The sequence below is a fragment of the Cryptomeria japonica genome, chromosome 8, assembly GCF_030272615.1.
Source record: "Cryptomeria japonica chromosome 8, Sugi_1.0, whole genome shotgun sequence".
Lineage (NCBI taxonomy): Eukaryota > Viridiplantae > Streptophyta > Pinopsida > Cupressales > Cupressaceae > Cryptomeria > Cryptomeria japonica.
The window spans coordinates 80,724,690-80,744,800 of record NC_081412.1 but is presented as its reverse complement, the minus strand read 5'-3'; the positions used below and the strand labels follow the sequence as shown (position 1 = coordinate 80,744,800).

The 20,111-nt window shown below is 38.0% G+C and overlaps 1 protein-coding gene across 3 annotated transcripts in view; it reads left to right on the top strand.

Annotated features, from left to right (window-relative positions):
* The window catches only part of LOC131038433 (EIN3-binding F-box protein 1), a 212,784-nt gene that overhangs the window by 30,203 nt on the left and 162,470 nt on the right, over positions 1-20,111 (top strand). For all 3 annotated transcript variants that reach the window (XR_009104473.2, XM_057970872.2, XM_057970873.2), the window contains exon 2: positions 3,332-3,388. Coding sequence is in view for 2 of the 3 variants with exons in the window: in XM_057970872.2 (XP_057826855.2) it covers positions 3,332-3,388 (57 nt within the window). In the remaining variant the exon portion in view is untranslated. The remainder of the gene's footprint in view (positions 1-3,331; positions 3,389-20,111) is intronic.

The window sequence follows — 20,111 nt, the reverse complement described above, 5'->3', positions numbered from 1 at the left end:
TTGCACAAATATTGTGTGGCCTCTCCCTTCAGACAGTCTCGGGCGAAGTGTCCCCATTGGTTGTACGCTCTGCATTGTATCATCGGTCGGCCTTTGGAGTCGTATTGGATCCGGCTCCTTGTATTGTTATTATTGTTGTTTCGTCCTCCCCACCGGTTATCTCGGTAGCCTACCGATGTTGCATTGTTGTTCGCCTGGGAGCTGCCGGTACCGCCCGATGTAGTTGGTTGTTCCTGCGTAAGCAATACTTGTTGGTTTCGTGTTTTCATGTTGTACGGGCATTCCCTGGTGGGATGCCCCATCAACTAGCATATATCACAATAGGCTTTCTTTGGGCAGGAGCCTTTCGTGTGGTCGTCCGTCTTACAATCCGTGCACCAAACCTCCCCTTCGTCAGTCTTGCTCGGACCTCCCTTCATAACCTTCAGCTCTTTCATCATCCTCAGCATGTCCTTTTGCAAGGCTTGCACCTTTTTTGCCGGACTCGCCATCGTTGTTGCTTCCCTCAGAAGAGTCATCATCCTCTGACGAGCTATCCTTCTTCTTTTTCTTCTTGGATGTCTTGGTCTCACTCTCGAGATCCATCGCTCTATTATATGCATCTTCGTACGAGGTTGGTGGAATAATTTTCATCTTCTTCCGGAGGGAGTGTTTCAGTCCTTCCACGAACCATCTCTATTTCAAACCATCCGCTGGTTGACTCTCCATTTTCCCCAACAGTTCCTTGAGCTGTCGACTATAGGCTCGAACCGTCTCGTTCTTGTTTTGCTTTGTGCCATAGATTTCGGCTACTATTTCATTGTCATCTCTGAGGAGGCGAAACTCTATCTCGAACTCCTTCAGGTTGGGCCATGTGTTGACTTTGGTCTTATCCGTATCGGAGTACTAGTCGATGGCCACTCCCCTTAAGGTTGTTGGAAATTGTGTTACCCATTCGTCCTGGTCGGTAACACCGTTCGCTGACCATATGGTTTCGCAAGTGCGGCAATGGCGGACGAGATCTTCCTTCCCGTCGCCGTTGAACTTCGGCAGCTTCTGCTTACTTGCCATCCCACCGCTGGGTCTCGCTCCTCTGGTGCCTTGTGTACTTGTACCTGGTGATCCTCCGCCTCCGCCTCCTGCACCTAACCCTCCACTCGTGGGTCCTCTAGAGAAGGTTGTTGACCCCGAACCGAACAAATTGCCTCCCTTACGGTACCCTTGTGCTCCCCTGGCACTGTCGGCCGTACCATCACCTTCGGTCGTCTCCCTCCGGTTGTCCTCCGAAATGGACAAGTTCTTTATTAGGTCTCTGGTAGCGTCGATCAGGTTTAGACTTTGCCTTGTTTGTTCCACCAACTCTTCGCGACTTCTTACCCTACGGTGGTATTCTGGCGAACCGTAGAGTTCTCCTTCGGCACCCTCCGGGACTCCTAGGTTCCCTTCGGGCAACCCTACGACAATGTAGAGAGTGTAATTCTCTCCATCTATCTCTGCCTCCGCAACCTCCGTGACACCTCCTGGGTTCGAGCAACTCCTTGGCCGGTTGTCTCTCGGCAAGCTACCTTAGCCTACGCCTTCGTTCTATTTGCTGTCTGAGATTCAACGCTCTTTGTGCCACTTCCCGTTCGTCACTTTGTATGTTTTTATTTTTGTCCTTATTTAGTATATTGGGCATAAATCACTTCCGTACATAGCAAGCACACATCATGTACACAAAAAAAAACTTTTATTATTTTCCCTTTCGGCCACAATTTATGTCAACATTGTGCCGGGATTATTACAGGGTTCAATTTCCCCTTCGCCTCTTGCCATCACGCTCTGCGTCCCAACGACGATTGTTTTCTTCGTACTATCGGAGGACCTGTTGGCGTCGCTCCTCGCTGGCAATCTCCTCCAGGCGGGTTCACTGTGCCAGTGATGCCTGTGCAAGCAACCGAGGGAGGTGGTTCATCAACCGATTCACTGCGAGGCTAACTTCCAGTGTGGTCCACACGGCACTTGTTGGGACTTCAGCCTCCGTGGCCTCTCTTCGGATGTAGGTCTCGATGGCCGCCTTAAGCAGGATTTAGAATTCCCTCGTTGCAGTGTCCTCTCCGTTGTAGAGTTCCGTTTGTGCGTCGTCGGCCTCTCGGTTAATCTCACCGACGGTTAGGCCCATCGTGTCCGTACGCCATCCGCTCCTTCCTTTCCCGAGTATGTCTAGGCAACGACGCCAAATGTTTGCCAGATATGGGTAAATGATTAAACACAGAAAGTAAATGTACAGAACATAATTGAAATATATTAAAGAACCAGTTTCTGTGTTAATTCAACAGTCCATGTACATCAAGTGCTTATAACATTAAACCCAGATATGACTATCATGATGAGACTAAGAAGGAAAGGTATGCAATATATAATACCCAAAGGGGTGTGACCAACTGTCGCATCCAACTGCCCTTCAGGATGACTAACTAACTAACTGCCGTAACTCACTATTACCGACGACAACATAAACATAATATGACAACATAACATAATGATTATTCCTGGCAACAACGTTGAATAGACAAGCCATGCCTTAGCCTCCTCGATGCTGTTAGAACAGACCCGCAATCCTTTGTGTTTTGAATTGTCTTTGCAATGGCTCGCGATCTTAGCGAACACGACACAAGCAACACGATACCTTCGTGTTTGTATACTGGCTAATAAACAACCCGATACCTCCCAGGCGGTTCGTATATTGGCAGATAAGCAACGTGATACCTCCGTGCCTGAAGAAGGACAAGATTATACCATTCCGAACTTGTTCGTGCCGTTACTTCCTTTGTTTCGATTCCGCCATGGATATAAAAGCAATAGGAAAATCCCAATAGGCCAATTATTATTGACGAAAGGAATACTCTGTATTTCTTATCGGAAACTACAGAGATGAATATGAACTCTCTTCCAGTTATTAAATCTAATGATATTTCCCACTATCCCTCATTTTCCAACAGTGCCTCTATTTAAAATGAATTTTAGAAAGGAATCCGTTCCGTGAGGAACTATTTGGAAACCAACCTGTAACTTATTCCATTTCAAAATAAATAATAGTTTATTGGCTTATTAATTAGTTTATATTAGTGAAGAAATACTAATATAAAATAATTAACCTGAGAATAATTTATTTAATTATTAATTAATTTATATTAATGAAATGGATAATTAATATAAAATAATTAATATAATATTCTAGTTGAACTTAAACTAGAATTTATTAGGGGACATTACAGTGTAAAATAAAACTATACTTCCAACTTAAATGAGCAATTTTTTTAATCAGAAAAAATGAAGTAAAAGCTGATGACAATTTGATTTTTTTTTTCAGGTTAAGGAGCTGCTACCTTCTGTTCTTTGCTGCTACAACTGCCCTTGGGCATCTTTGGTAACCCTAGCCCTCTTCATATATTTATTTATTTTGTAACGATTTTTCATATTCTTTTTCTAGATTTAAATAAAATATTTGTTCAAGTACAAAACGTATCGTGTTCAGGACATATATCTTTGTATATATATGTGCATGTACATGCATGCATTTATGTTTATGTGCATGTGTAGATACATATGCATGTGTATGTATTTGTTTACATAAGTTACATACATAAGCTGACATATAATTATTTGTTCTTTCTAATATCATAAATTATGTATATACATAAACATACAGATATTTTATATGTTCTTTTGAGTAAAATATGGACGAGGCTGCATGTCCTTATAATTTAAAAAGGGTAGGGACCCCTTTTCACATTGGACTGATTTGTTCCCTTAGTGCATCCATTTATCAATACTATATGTATAAAATTTGACAGATATGTTTGCTTAACAAAGATTTTATTAATATAATTTTAGAATTTTATCTTTTTAGTTTTTAGCTTGTTTTTGTCTTCATACACACACACACACACATAGATGCATATATACATATACATATAGATGCATATACATATATACATATAGGTACATACATATGCATATATATGTATATATGTGTATAAATGTATACATGTATATACATATGTCTAAATATAAATGTATATATATGTATGTATAAATATTATATATATGCGTATACATATACGTATACGTATACGTATACATATACATTATTGTCAGATTTCTAAAGGAAAAGCTAAAAAAAAAATATTTGTATGGATAGAGTTTCTGATTTGGGAAACTTATCAGAACTACTTTTTGGATTTGCATTGGCATTTGCATGGATTTTTTTCTGTTATTTCCATATTTACAAATGTATTTTGAATGGTAAACAAGAGGATCTTGAAATCTTTACAATTCAACTACGTTTAGATCTTTTTTTGATAAATTTAAAACATTATGTAAAACATAAGAACAAGATTGCATGATAAATAGGGTTTTTATTCCAACCATTACAACCAAAAGACTCACGAGTGCGATAACTATCCGACCATAAAGAGACAAAATGAGTTAGGATCCACTGTTTTCCTCCAAATGCATATAGAATACTTGATGATTAGAATTTTGCTCATTCCCCTTGTCCAGGGTGTAGAACAAGTGGTAGAGGTGACATCGGATGCTGTGGGTGTTATTGTTGGAAATATTGTTGTCTTTGATGTTAAAGGAGTATTGCTGCCATCATGTTGCTGCTATTGAAGGATATTGGATATGTGGATTCTGGGAGTTACAACTTGCCATAACTCACATTTTCTTTCCTTTAATGATAAACATTTAAAATGGGCTCTCAAGAATGAGTCGGTCTGCTTTATCTATTTTGGGGTCCTGGTGAGTTAAGTGGGTGTCATAGTTGACACCTATTGTTAGCAGGTTGGTGGGTGGAGATGACAAGGCATCATTGAGCAATTAAGGCAAGTTTCCAAGTGCGTGAGCAGCCTTCTCTTGCTTGGACGTAGCATTTGGGAAGGTTACCAAATTTGAGGTTATGGTAACTAGTGTAGTTATTGGCAACTACACCTTTCAACAAGACAATCCCATACTTGGGATTTTTCAAGTTTGGAGTTGGAGAAGTAAAAAGAGGTGAAGAAATCAGATTTGAAGAGGAATTTGCTGTTGTAGTTCTTGCTTGTAGTGATGTTGGATTTTGTAATCAGATTTCATGTTTGCACATGAATCCAATAAGGCTCAAACTTTGGAATCAGATTTGGATTGTAATTTCAATCAAGAAAGCAATAGATAGTTTGCACATTTCTTATCTATTTTTTTTGTGTGACATTGCTGATTTGTTTTGGGTTTGGGTTGAGATGGTGAGTCTCCCTACATCAAAATATCAGCATGATCAAGTGTCTCACTGAATGTGATGACAAGCTGCTGTACCTTCTTGGTGCAAGGATTGGTGAAGCCATCTTGTAGTATCTCATCCTATACAAATTCTCCTTTGTGCATCAAATTGTGGCAAATATATTTGGAGCTTGATTCCAAAACACTAAGCTATACTTTGCAAATTTTGAATATCAAAATAACATCTACCTTATTTCGAATACCAAAATAACATCTACCTTGCTTATCACCTTCGAACTTCAAGCATCTTGTTATCCCAATAGGCCGCTTCTTATGTGAAGTTTTTTGACTATGATTTGTTCCATTAGACCATAGATCATATCAAGCATCATAATTTTGTCTTCAAGTGTAGAATATAGCTCCAAGGAGTGACCCATGAATTGCAAGCATTGAACTTTCATAACTTTGTTACAATTCACAACATATTCTTTATGATTCTCCATGGTTTATCTTTTTATCCAAATGCATGGAATGAGGAACTCATAAAAAATAATGATATTGATCTTCCCCAAATCTTTATCCTTTTTGTGCCTCAAAAGATCACCTCGGTTGCATATGCATAAACAATTTTAAATTTGAGTAAAGGCATCTATATGCCTTTTATTGCAAGTCATACGTTTCACCCTTTCACCATTCTTAGAGTGCTTTCTATGATGACAAAATCTTGTAATGGCATAGCGTGGAGCAGTAAATTTGGATACGACCCATCATTTTCATACATTGGGTTGTGGTCAAGCCGCTTATGTTTTTTTGCTTATTTAAGATTCTCGATTCAAGATCAACTAAAATATTCATGCCTATCAACATAGCTACTTTGAAATTCAACCACATATGGCAATAACCCACTCTTTGGAAGATCCATGGGTAGTTCTTGGATTGAAACATCTTTTCCCATCTTAGGCTCTTTGCATTCAACAAGTAATGCTTGTTCTTCCTGGACTTTATCAATATTTTGCTAGCATACACACTTGTTAGGAGTTGATAAAAACAGTTTCTTTTGACGAACGGTCCTTATCTTCAACTTGTGTGGCAAAACCTTTCTCTCCTTGCTCAATGGTTTGTTTCATAGCAATGTCTTGTGCCTTTGGTTTTAACTTTTCTTCTTGCTACTTGATTTCTTTTCTATCATCTTCTTCAAGTTCTGACTTTTCCGCTTCTTTTCTTGACCTTCTTATGCTGTTTATATAGACATTTTCATTTCTTGAAATCTCATTCTGTGTAACTCCAAATTCTCATTAAAGGGAACTTGAGATTTGAATCTATTAGACATCTTGTGATATTGGTCAAGGGTTCTTGTGGCCTCCAATTTGCACTTTTCCTTGTCTTATTGTATTTTTATCAAGACCTATTGAATAGGATCTGTATTTTTTTCCTTTTGTAAGAACTTTGCTTTAAGAAACATAGGTTAGTTATTTGTTGAAGGACTATTTTTGGTAGTCTTGTACTAATTAATATTATGCAAGGCTTTGTATCATTCTTATAATGGATTCTTTCATTGGGATGAATGAAATACACTACAGGCTGGCAGATCAAAGCATCGGTGCCATTGTAGTGTCACCAATCAGACAACCATAGGAGATAGGCAATTTTTCAAACACGTGCAAGCTGAAATAATGAACTAATATCAAACGTGGATGGAAAATCCTAATGAAATTAATGTTATTTAACAAGATAAAAAAACTTGCAGAATCCTTATCAATTGAAACACACAACTATGAACAACAGATCCAAAATTCCATAGGCTAATATGATTTTTGAAGACCTCAAATGACAAAAATATGATAATTATGCTAGTTGTATGATGTATAACAGTTGGTAAATTACTAAATTGTACAAAATCATTATGTACTCTTCAACATGAATCGTAGATTATTTATGAGGGAAGATCAGACTTTATAATAGTAAAATAACCAATAGTAAGCATGTATGACAACAGAAATTAGATCTAAATTGAGGTACCAAAAAAAGAATCTAATTCTATTACAAATTACTAAATTGTACAAAATCATTATGTACTCTTCAACATGAATCGTAGATTATTTATGAGGGAAGATCAGACTTTATAATAGTAAAATAACCAATAGTAAGCATGTATGACAACAGAAATTAGATCTAAATTGAGGTACCAAAAAAAGAATCTAATTCTATTACAAATTACTAAATTGTACAAAATCATTATGTACTCTTCAACATGAATCGTAGATTATTTATGAGGGAAGATCAGACTTTATAATAGTAAAATAACCAATAGTAAGCATGTATGACAACAGAAATTAGATCTAAATTGAGGTACCAAAAAAAGAATCTAATTCTATTACAAACATTAATCAGCAATATATCCTTGAACAACAAGTTATGAAGACATCTTTTATTTATTTCATTAGAATTCACTTACAGCAGTCTGTATATCTGTACAGAAGGTAACCTTTGAATGTGGTGCCAAAGATGAGCTGAAACTGTACAGCGGCAGCTGGAAGGTGCTAAAACAAGTGTGAAAAGGTCTGCAACCTCTCACCAATGGCAGTAGGCATCTGATATTAGCAAGTTTTTTTTGAAAACCTATATGCAAAACAATGATATTTTAGCAGATTCAAACCCCTATGTACAACAACAATAGTCATATCTCTCCAAAATCATCAAATCTATAATCGTACGACGATGCTAGGACTAGGAGTTAAGTGATTGCTGGAAACATCAACAACAACAGATCCAGTTGGGATGCAACTTAGAATGATGTGTAGCAGCAACAATGAAGTGAAACCAACAAACTAAAGTTGAATATTGGTAGATTTGCTTGCAAACATCCTATTGGGCCAAGCTTTGACAATCAAATCTTCAATTAATCTTCAATAAATCAGCACAATGGTGATTCCTGGCTGGAATCACCTTTATTGGATAATAGAGTTTTCACCATCAAATCTAAATTGGAAACCAAGAGCTTTTTTGTCCATCGTATCCATTATACTAGGGGTTTTTCTCCTTGAATGTTTAAAACCCTATATTGGAAGGAATATTGAAATGACAGATATAGATGATTTGCTTTGAGTAGATGACTTTGTTTTTTATATTTACTTTTCCTCTTAAGTCCACAAAAACACATTTAAAATAAAATATTATTTCAAGTGTTTAGAAACAGTTTTTTAAACATTACATAGGCCCTATAATAATATATAAATTGCTCTTTTGAAAATAAAGTGGCTGGGCCCAACTTAAAATATTAATATTAATTATTCAATTTTTTAATCCCCTAGCCTATAGGAAATAAAAATAGGCTATTGGTCTTCAATTATTTCTTTTAGTTTTGAAAACCAGACATGACATTGAATACATGACACAAATTTGGACATAAGTAACTGGATAATTTTGGTAAATGTTTCAAAGACCAATGAGCTCCTCAATATAACGCCATTGTGCCTCATTTTTCCTCTCAAAGATAGCAATTAAATATTAATGAGATTCTTTCTGAAAAAGAGCCCCTCTTTGTTTTTTAATTCCTTTTAATTTCTTTTAGAATTTGTCATGAAGTTGTCAAGTGTCTTGAGGGTTAAAACAATCTTTTATGGAAAGAAAAATACCATGGAAGGGATTTGCTTTGTTGCCCAAAAGCCCAGATGCTAGTGTTTAATAAAAGTCCTTGAATCTCTGAAAATATATAGGACCCCATTTAAACTCTTGTCTCTATTAGATTCATTGGTAAAGGTAGTGTTATCACAAAAGCTTGCACCCTTGCTGAGCTATCAACTCAGCAACCTTGTGAAACATGGAAACAACCCCGAAGTGTGGGACCTTGCGCAAGGGGGTTGAATCTCCGGAGAAGGCTGGCTTCCTTCTCAATCCAGGTGCAGGTGTTGAACCAACTCAACACTTCAAAACTTACTCCTAAGCCTATCCTAACAACTTGTAGAGGAAAAAGGAAGAGAGAAATGCTTAAAATGAAAGGAGGTGATGCACCAAGGTAAGAGATTCTTCCTCTTCCTACCCGAAATGACACAAAGAATCAATTGAAATACCCAAAAGATGCACAAACTTCGGTTTGTATGAGTGACCCCAATGCATGTATGGAGGTTAGAATTCGCTGAATGTCAAGAGGGGAGAAGGTTTCCCACAAGTCACACTCAGAAATAAATTAACACAACATATATGAGAGAAGAGCCACAAAACATACACCTATGATGAAGGTAAGGAAACATACACAACATACATAAGTTGAAGGAAGGCGAGAATGGTGATTTCAATTCATTATAAGGCCAATGGCAAAACTTACAGTTGCAAAAATGCAAGATAAATACAAGAGAAGTGAAAGAGCATAGAATAGCTCAAGCTAGCAGAGAGAGAACCCTTTACAATGAGGCTTAACAATCTTTATATAGAAAACAGGTTACAAGAGTGATCATGACCCTTGTGTGTGCAGGAAAATGTCAATCTGGGAGTGCAGGGAAGTGTATGCACTTGACTTTCTGTACATGCAAGCAACCTAGCCATACCCTGAAAATGCAACCTTGAGAAGGGTGGATTGACTGACATTCCAAAGTCAGAGCATGCAGACATGACATAAGTTACCACAACAAGCATGGCTCTGTACCTCTCTTGATGGAAATCCTGCCAAAATCATTAAATGCACCCCTGTAGCTCCACAAAAGGTGTACAAGTCACAAAAATTGTTGGAGCATTTAAAGCTGAGTGTTGATCACGCCATCCGGAAGTGTTGCAAGCCGGAAGGAAGTCCGAGGACTTCGGAAACTCGAGTTTCGAATTGGGGAAGACAAGGAAAGAACTTCGGAACCTTGGGGTTCCGGAGTTCCGGGGAAGAGGAAAAGAGACGCAGCAGGGAACTAGAGAGAAAAGGCAAGGAGGGAAGGAACTTCAGAACGGGTTCCGGAGTTCTGGGAAGGAGAAAGGAGAGTCAGCAAAGGGAAGGAACTTTGGAACCTCGGGGTTCCGGAGTTCCGGGAAAAGAAAAGGCCAAGGGGAGGAACTTCAAAACCTTGGGGTTTCGGAGAAAAGAAAGGGAAGGCTAAGGAAGGAACTTCGGAACCTTGGGGTTCCGGAGTTCCGGGGAAGGGAAGAAGACTAAGAGGGAACTTCGGAACCTCAGGGTTCCGGAGTTCTGGAGAATAGAAGAGGAGGGGGAAGGAAAGGGAGGAACTTTAGAACCTCGGGGTTCTGGGGTTCCGGAGAAGAAAAGAAGAGAAGGCAAAGAGAAGGAACTTCGGAACCTCGGGGTTCCAGAGTTGTGGGGAACATGTAAGAAAAGGAAGCAAAGGGAACTTCGGAACATCGGGGTTCTGAAGTTCCAGGGAAGAAAGAAAAGGCTAAGGAAGGAACTTCCTCCAGGCAAGACAACACTTCACACTTCATAACTCCATTGTCTTTCTCTTTGATCAATTGGGGCAGCGCTGGTCCATGGAACATATCTCTGATCGACTCTCATTGATGGACCAAGGGTGTCATAAAATGACAACAGGTAGCTATTAAGTATGGCACACCATTTGTCTTCATATTTTTCATTTGGGTGCCAGATTTTTTCACCAATGCATGCAAGTCCTCCAGAGACAACTGATTTTGAAGAAACAACAAATCAGATTCATTCCATGCAAGTATAAAACTTTTTTTGTGAATTCACTAACTATTAGAATAATGGCAATATTTTCCTCCGTGGCTGGGATATAAGTGTTCCTCATGGATTTTCATTCATGGTCTTTCTCTTTCCAACCTTTGCAATGGCCGCTGCAATCTTCTTGTCTGAAGCATAGTATTTTGAACTCATCAGTGCCTCACAGAAGGAGAAACCCTTAGGACGGGTTGCTCCTCTCCTGATTGCTGTTTACTCACATATTCTACTTTAATAGGTTAGACTTACAGAACATAGGAATATAATAATTTGCAACATTTCAGAAAGATATAGCTCTATTATCAATTCTCAAATATTTAATAACTATAGAATAACATTAGAGCGGTCTGTGATTGTGAATAACAAGTACACATATATAGTAGACCGATGTTGATTAAGGCTACCAATCGTTGGAAGCTACTAAGTGACAACTAATTATCGGTTAAGGACTAACACATAAATACAAAACATAATTATTTATTACATAGCCGACTATAATATATTTGTTTTATTCCTTGCCAACTACATCAACCCCCACAAAAAGAAATTCATCTTCCAAATGTCAAACAAAATTGGGATTTGTACACAACAAAACTGAAAAAAATACTACTAAGAGGAGGGAGGATGAGAAGACTTCCTTGGATGCATTGAGGACGTAGGTGTGGATGTAGGAGAGGAGGAGAGCGGTGTTTGTTGATCTAGCTTGTGCTCCCGACTTGCCTTCACCATGTGAGCAACCTCCATCAAGTGGTTTTTTCTATTTTCTAACTCCTAGTCCCTCTCCTACAACTTGCACTTCATCTTCAACAGGTTGGTTTACCAAATCAATGACAATAAATGTGTTTGTACAGGGCATTACACACTAGTGATGTGTTTATATATAAATTCATCTTTAAAGGATGCAATGCATCATTTATTCATTTGTTTAGTAGATGATAGGTTTTTTTTTCTATTTCCCAATTATGCCACTACAATGTAGACTATTTACTGTCATTCGATAGAAAACAAGCCTATAATGCAAGAGATGTGGTGTTTATTTCTTACTCAAGAATTATGGGCAAGTGCCCTTTATTTCCTACTCCAAAATTTGCTAAGTGGTCACGACTTGAAGCTCATTTTATGCATATAAGTATTACACACACAATATTATTCAGGAAGAATACAATTATATATCGTTGCTGTGTTGTCAATACAGTGGATTATGAGCACCTTTAGCATGTTTGCATAACCTCAATCATTGCCTTTATTTTAACTGCACCAACAAAATTATAGGGAAGGCCGATCAAATTAACAAAGCACCAGGAAACAAGCAATTCATCATAAAAATAAAAGTCAATTGTAAGTCAACACAGGCACAATTAATTCCTAATCAAATTTAAAGGATGCTTTGTTCAAAATTATTTGTCTATAAGGAGAAAGAGTTTGTAACCAGAGCAAGGAAATCATAGCTAACAAGCACAAAAATAATCAATTGGTTATGTAGGAATTATTAACGAAAATAGGATTTATGATTTTAACTAGAGCAATACATTAGCTTTTTGTTTATGGCATTTTGGAATCAGTTACTAACATCATGAATTGTAAGGATCACTTTTCTCCTAGAGTTAATTAAGTCTATGCGGCAGAATTAGTACAATGATTAATACTAGAGTTAATATAATTTGCATATATAATGTTATCGAAAATAGACATAAACAACGATGTATACCCTAATGTGATAATTTATAAGAACTCTAAAGGAAATATCCAACATGATAATTGAATAACACGACCACATAAAGCAATCACATTATCACTAAATTCACATGTCATTGTCTCAATATCTTTTATCAACAAGGGTTTCCGATACTTATCTTAATCTTGAGCACTTGTAATGATCATTCTCACTCTAAGAAGATTCTGGTGGCCTTGGGTCATATTGGTGTACGTTTTATCATATATCGAACATTAGAATAAAATATCGAAGGATACTCTATCCTCTCCCGAACAAAATCACTACTTGTGCCAAGATTGCGAGAAAGACCACAAGGCGACTCCAAGGTCTATATGTGCGAATGGGGGACTTTATGTGGATAGCTTCTTGGATAGTGTGTGCTGAAATACAAGAGGGACTTACGCTTATCAACTAGTATCATTCACAAGCTGGACTTAGGCAAATTTATCAATAAATGCTCTTTGTTTTTGGATTTTCTGATTTGGGATTTCAAAAAAGGATAAGGGTTTGGGAATTCAACTGCTGCTAAGCTATTCCTATGAACTCAAGAGATGGTAAAGACTGGGTGAAACTAGTAACGACACTTTGTTTCGCCACACTTGGACAACCATGCAAAGCGGGTGCAATCTTCCCGGGTTGTGCTTAAGATTTTCACACTTATGAATAATACCAACAATTGAACAATATTACTCAAAGTAGAAGTTAAGCAACCACATCAAAAGCTCAGGCTAACTTTACACATTGAATGAAAATCATCCACCCAACAAAAGTATGAGCAAAGTTTCACCAATCTAAACTATCAATCCTTCATTCATCTAACAACTTCAAAGCAAATTACTTAAAGCAAATCTATTCTAAGTGTTGAAGAAAATATGCAACCATGCAACCACTTGATAACGAATAAGACTTCAAAACAATATTGATAATGGACTTTTTATTATCCAAGTAGCTCTATGCAACAATTTCATAAATCTCTCCACACTGAAATGCAATGAGAGAATGAGTTTATATAGAGTTTCTGAAAACAAATGAAAGGCCGAGATCAATCTAAGATCAATGGTCAAGATTAAGACAACCTAACCCTAATTAGGGTTTCCCAAAATAAAATTAATATCCAGTGCAAGTAAGACAAATGGCACAAGGTGCTATATTTTAGGATTGCACCCCATTCTCCTATTGAGAAGCAGAAAGTTCAATGAACTTGGACACAATCTGATCAACCTCTTCTATCATGACATGTGGCAGCACATTGACTTTGAATTCTAATCCTTCCAAATCATCTGCACATACAACAAAAGTGATTTCCCAATCTAATTCCTGTCTTTGGAAAGCATCTTTGATGGACAGGAGGTTTGATGCCTTAGATAAATTCTGCTTCAGGATTGGTCCAGTGGAGAAGATTTCCTGTGTCTTGACCTTTAGGTTTTCCAGTGCCAACTGTTAAAGTCATATGCAACTCTTGCTTCAATTATATTTCCATCAGTTAGTTCTTGCTTCAAAACTCCCTTCAATTCTCTAAGGCATGGAATAATTCTTTCTTGGATGTCCTGAAGGTTGGCCCATGCTTCTGCCATATTTGCAATCCTGGAGAGTAAAGAGTTTTGTCCATATGTTAATGCTAACCTTTCCACAAATGTGGCTGCCTCTTTACTTGCGCTTTCCATCTATGTTTTGGTCTCTCTGGTTGTTACTGCTTCTTCCTCAGATCTTTTGACTGTTTCTTGTGGATTCAAGAGTGGAGGAGCTTTTGGATTGGCTTGGTTAAGTGGCTTAGTCAAGTGCTGAATGTATTCCCTCAGGCGCTCAACTTCTTTTCTAATATTCCTTCTTCTTTTCTCCTCCCTTGTCCACTCTTGCCTTCATGGAAGCAACTGAATTATCCAAGTCTCAGCTTCCTGCCTCTTGGTAGTTGGTCCTAAACTGATTGCAGTGACTTCATATTCATGAGGACCAATATCTCCCTTTGCCTTGTCCACTTTTGGCACAACAATTTGCATTGTCTTGTAGTCGGTTTCATCTCTTTGGATGGTGGAAAACCTTCTGGCTGGCTTCTTTGTGGCAACCTGTTCTAATCTTGAACTTCTATTTCTTGTGTTTTCACTTTCAATCTTTCCTTCAACCAATCGGGAACAGTGGGCTGCTCAATGCCTTTCACTTCCTGATTGCCTTTTTCACATGTGATACCTCGAAGGGTGGAAATCATTCCTTCTTGAAACTCACCTTCCTCAACATCCATTTCATCGTCCGATTCCAATACTTTTGTGCTAGTAGGAGATGGAGGCTATTCATCTTCTTGATGGATTGACTCTACGATTTCTCCATGAATTGGGGAAGGAATTTCCATCTCGGCCAACAACTTATTAATGGCCAATATGTCATTTATGTTTGTTGATGCGACATAACGAGATGGTTCTAGCCTTTGTTTCTTCTGAGCAGGTCCTTCATTCATAACTGCCTTTCCTTTCCTTTTAGCACCATCAATTGGCATGGCACTTTGAGATGCCTTTGCATTTGAAGAACATTCTTTTGCTTCACCAATCAGGTCATAAGCCAATGTTATATTTCTCTGTCTTAATCTATGACTTTGTTGATCGATCCACCATCTGGAATATTTCATAACTGGCTGCATCAAGGTGGTCAAGTCTGCATGTTCTAGTTCTGACCATTTGATAGGAGAAAGAGGTGCATGCTCATCAAAGCCAGTTTGAGTATATTCTGCACTGTCTTCTACTTGATTCGGCATGGGGAAAGGTTCCGTCGTTCTGATCAAGCTTACTGAGAGTCTAGATGATAACCTTTTCCTGATGTCAAATTCATTTGCAACATTTGCCCAAAAATCCTCTATGTCTACTCTATGTCTGAATCTTTCTCCATTCACTGATCCAATATTATTGTAAGGATCATAGTTAGCTTTGGACCGGTAGAATGTAAAGGGATACCACTACATTTCTAGTTTGGCACTTTCAGCTGCCTGTGGTGTCAGACAAGACTCTTGCATATTTCCAATAAAGAATGGAAAGGATATAGCTGCCTTCTGTCTTATCCTTTTGAAGCCCTGATATGTTTTCAGTTGTCTGAGAACTTCAAGTAGGACCATCCTGTTTGTTGGATAGATCGGAAGTCGGTAAGGAAAACCGTCAAAACCTTGGACTCTTATGTATGTAAATTTCGGAAACTGGATAAACCAAGATCCATACTTGCTGATTAAACTTTTGGCTTCAGGAGGATAACCTCAGGTGAGTTCCTCCTTGTAATGTCCTTGTGATGTACATTAGGAATGCATCATTCACTCACTTGAAGTGGGTTTTCTCCTTAAGTTGTAGCCGAGGATAACAGTCATAAGACTTGAATTCATTTTCTCCATTACTAACTACGCCTTTGCAGATCAGTCCGGAATATCTAAAATTTCTGGTCAATGAGTAGATAATGTAGGAGCTCATGTAGAATGTCTTTGTCTTCTCCAAATTTATTAGCTGTTCATGAAGACTGTTGCTGATTATGCAAGACCAATTGAACATCTTGACTCTTGAGGTAATTTCATCTATGAAGTAGTACATCCATGTCTCGAATGGTGCGCCCTGAGGGCTGCCCATTACTCTATTCAACAGTAGGATGATATCACCATATTCTTCTTTGAAGTATGGACGCAACAGATTCTTTGGCAGTTTTCCCTGGGGTCTTTTCTTTTCCAACCATGACTTTGTTAATATTTGCCGCACAGAGTTCAAACTGGTTATCATAGATCCTCTTGGTATCTTCTTTGGTCTTGTAGGAGGTTGTATTGTAGTTTGGAATTCCAAATGTCTCTTGAATGGCTAACTCTGAAAGATTAGCTAACACTCTTCCATCAGGTGCAATGATCTCTCTTGATTGTGCATTGTAGTGAATAGCACACTCAACTATCAACTCAACACATCGCTTAGTTGGAGGAAATCCAAATGCTTGGACGATGCCATTCTCATCATTCGGCAAGCAATGGGTTTCGGCAGGTATCCATCATGCCCGTACATTCTCTTTTTGAATTCTTCTAAGTCCACATGTCCAAGGTCAGTGTCTATGATATTCTTCCATTTAGATTTGATCTTGGATTCCGGTTGTACTCCTTCACTGACAAACTTCATTGGTGCTTTTCTGGAAGGTGCTCCTTTGGTGGTCATCAACCTGCAAAACACATGAAAATATTATTTCTAAGGTTTTTATTCTGATTTTTGATCCTTCTTCTTGGAATTGTCACTTTCAGCCTGTTAAAAGGTTAAATTTCTGTGAAAAAGCAAACTGAAAGTGAAGAATTTAATCAAGAAATCGATAAAATTTGAGAGAAATAAGACATGATAATCAGAAAAAAGCACTTAATTTCTTGACTTCCAACACTTAAAAGGTATTTTTACTTTTTCAAAATTTCTCTTCAAGAAATCAATTTTCACAAAATTTGAGAGAAAACTTCTTCTCAATTGCTCTCCAAATTCTCAACTTGAAAAATGAATTTGGTTGAAAATATATAGAGTTTAAGGTTTTTAAACTTAGAAGCTTCTTCTTTGAGTTTTTTTGTTTTTTTCTATTTTAATTTTTAATTTTTTGTGTTTTAATGTTTTAAATCTTTCCAAAATGGAAAGTTTTATTTTTCTCTCAAAATTCCATCCTTAGTTAAGGAATCTTCTAGAACTTTCTTTCAAATTGAATTTTCTTGAATTTTTGAAAATATTTCTAAGTGTTGAAATTATCATCCCTTCGAAAATAATTCAAGTGTTGGAAAATAATTAAAAATATTCATGTGTCAAAATTATTTTCCAACCCGTTCGTTGATTGACCCTTGATTTCATGTGCAATTTTTCTCAGATTTGTATCTCCTTTAGCCATTTTTCTCTCTTCATCATGGCAAGTTGATTGTCTTTGTGTCCAAGTCATGGGTGAATTTTTTTATGCCTTGTTCAGGTATCTTTACATATTCCATTTATGCCTAGGCAATTGGAATGTCTAAGTCTTGCCAACTTGTGTGTTTGAGTGAACTTCCAAAGTGTTTGGACAATTTATTTTGGCAAAATCTATTTACTTCTTTGAAGTGTGCTTCCAAGTTGTTTGGATTATTCTCTTTTGGCAAAATTTTATTTTTTCTTCCCTTTTAATTTCGCCTTGCTATCTTAATCCCATTATGGGCGGACTTTGGAGGTGTCTAGCCAAGGGCGGACTTGAATGTTTCTTAGATATGCTGAGAAGAGGGCGGACTTTAAGTGCACTTGGACATACTAACTTTCACCTTGCTTCCTTATCAAAATTGTTATTCCTCTTATCCATTTTTCCCTTCTTCATAGCAAACTTGACCATAAATATCTTATACTCCACCTAGGCGGACTTGGCGAGTCTTTAGACATAGCGGACTTTAATTTGCTTGTGCCATCCTTGGGTGGGGCAGAGTTTGAAGATGCTTTGCCATCTTGTTTTGATCACGCTTTATTTTGCTTTTATCTTTCTCTTAGAGGGCGGACTTGAGGAGCTTCATGCCAAGTCTTGCTTTTCCAAGGGCGGACTTGGAATGTTCTTTGCCACCCATCCCATGTGCTAGGCGGACTTCTTACTTGCCTTGCCATGTTTCTATGCCTTGGGCGAACTTCTTATCTTGCTTGCCAACTTTGTTTGTGGAGGGCGGACTTCATGAATCTCTTGCCAACTTCAAAATTTGGTTAACTTTTCGTTGCGCTTGTTTTAAGCAATGTTTGCTTCTCTCCTTTATGCCATGTCTTGTTCTAGGCGGACTTGGCAAAGGCTTTGCCAACCTTGACATGTGCCTTGACATGTTGTCGTAGCTTTCTCTCCTTGACTTAGTTTTATTTCTTTCCTTTCAACTTGGTATTGTTGGCTTAACCTCGAGTAGGAGTTTACTTTACTCTTGCCACGAGTTAGTTGACTGAAGGTAGGAGTTTGACATATGCTTGCCATGTTTGTTTTGTGTCTAGGCGGACTTTGATCACTCCTTGCCTTCCTCTAACATGCCTAGGTGGAGTTCACCTTCTCTTTGCCATGTCTTCTTGGAAGCATGTTAGACATGTCCAAGGCAGAGTTCATTTGTCATATGCCTTCACCTCCATGGCGGACTTGATGTAGTATCCCTTGCTTATGTATGGAAGAATTGATGATTTTGATTCAAGGAATATTGTCCAACAAGTTACATACAATCTACAACTAAGCACTTTACTGATTTGCAAAGTATATAGGAAACATATATCAATTTAACTACCAAGGGAACAACTCAATTTTTCATCAATACTAGAATTGACATTATGTCAAATAGATGTCATACATGCTTCAGAAATATGGGAGTTTGAAGTATACAACTGTTGCAATTAATTTCTGATCACTATTTCAGACTTTCTAAGATAGACAATGACATTCATTGATACATGAACAAAGATGTAAGTTTGCAACTGATCTCTAAATCGAACCCTGACAAGATAGTATTCCAATTAAGCACACCTGAATTGGCTGAGTACCAATTCCGAAGAGCAACCCTTCAGAGGATCTTTCACCCCCTCAGTTATGCAATCACTTGGGAGGTATCGTTCCCAATGATTCAGCTGAATACTTGTAGACCTTCAAGCTCCACAAATGCTCAAGTAGATGCACTAGAGAAAAATAAACTTGGATGCCAAATGAGAGACCCATGGGGTCTATTTATACACATAATAGAATCTTCTAGAAGCCTCTTAGTCTTTCTAGAAGTATCCATAACTTTCTAGAAGTATCCATAATAGAATCTTCTAGAAGCCTCTTAGTCTTTCTAGAAGTATCCATGACTTTCTAGAAGTATCCATAATAGAATCTTCTAGAAGCCTCATTGCACTTTTTAGATAAAAAGTTACTTCATAAAATAAAAAGTGCACCTCAATTTAAAAATATAACATCTTGGCCCCAAATAATAAAATATAATGTCTCCAAGAGCATAATGAGCCATCCATTCACCAAATAAATGCCAAAATGACTCTCTCACCACAACCATCTGCCTACGAGAGTTTGGAATAGGCAAATCCACGTAAAGTGTCATGTCATACTAAAGAGGGGACATGACAGTCCGCCCCTCCTGAAATTGCTTGGCCTCAAGCAATCTCAATGCAGGATGCTGCAGAATGGCTTCACCCTCCCAAGTAGCATCCTCAACAGGTAGATCCTTCCACTTAATCAGGTACTCTCTGATCACTCGCCTGCGAAGCTGCTTCTCTCTGCTATCCAAGATGGATTCTGGAACCAAGATCAACTTCCCCTCATCATCCAAGGGAGGTAATACTGCAGAAGGCACCACACTCTGACCCAACGCCTTCTTGAGGCGTGACACATGGAATACATTATGCACTCTGCTATTTGCGGGAAGCTCCAACTCATAAGCCACCTCACCAACCTTCCTGATAATCCTAAATGGTCCATAGTAACGTGGCTTGAGTTTCTCTGCACCACTCTTCTTGAGAGTGGACTGCCTGTATGGCTGCAACATGAGGTAAACCATATCATTCACCTCAAAAC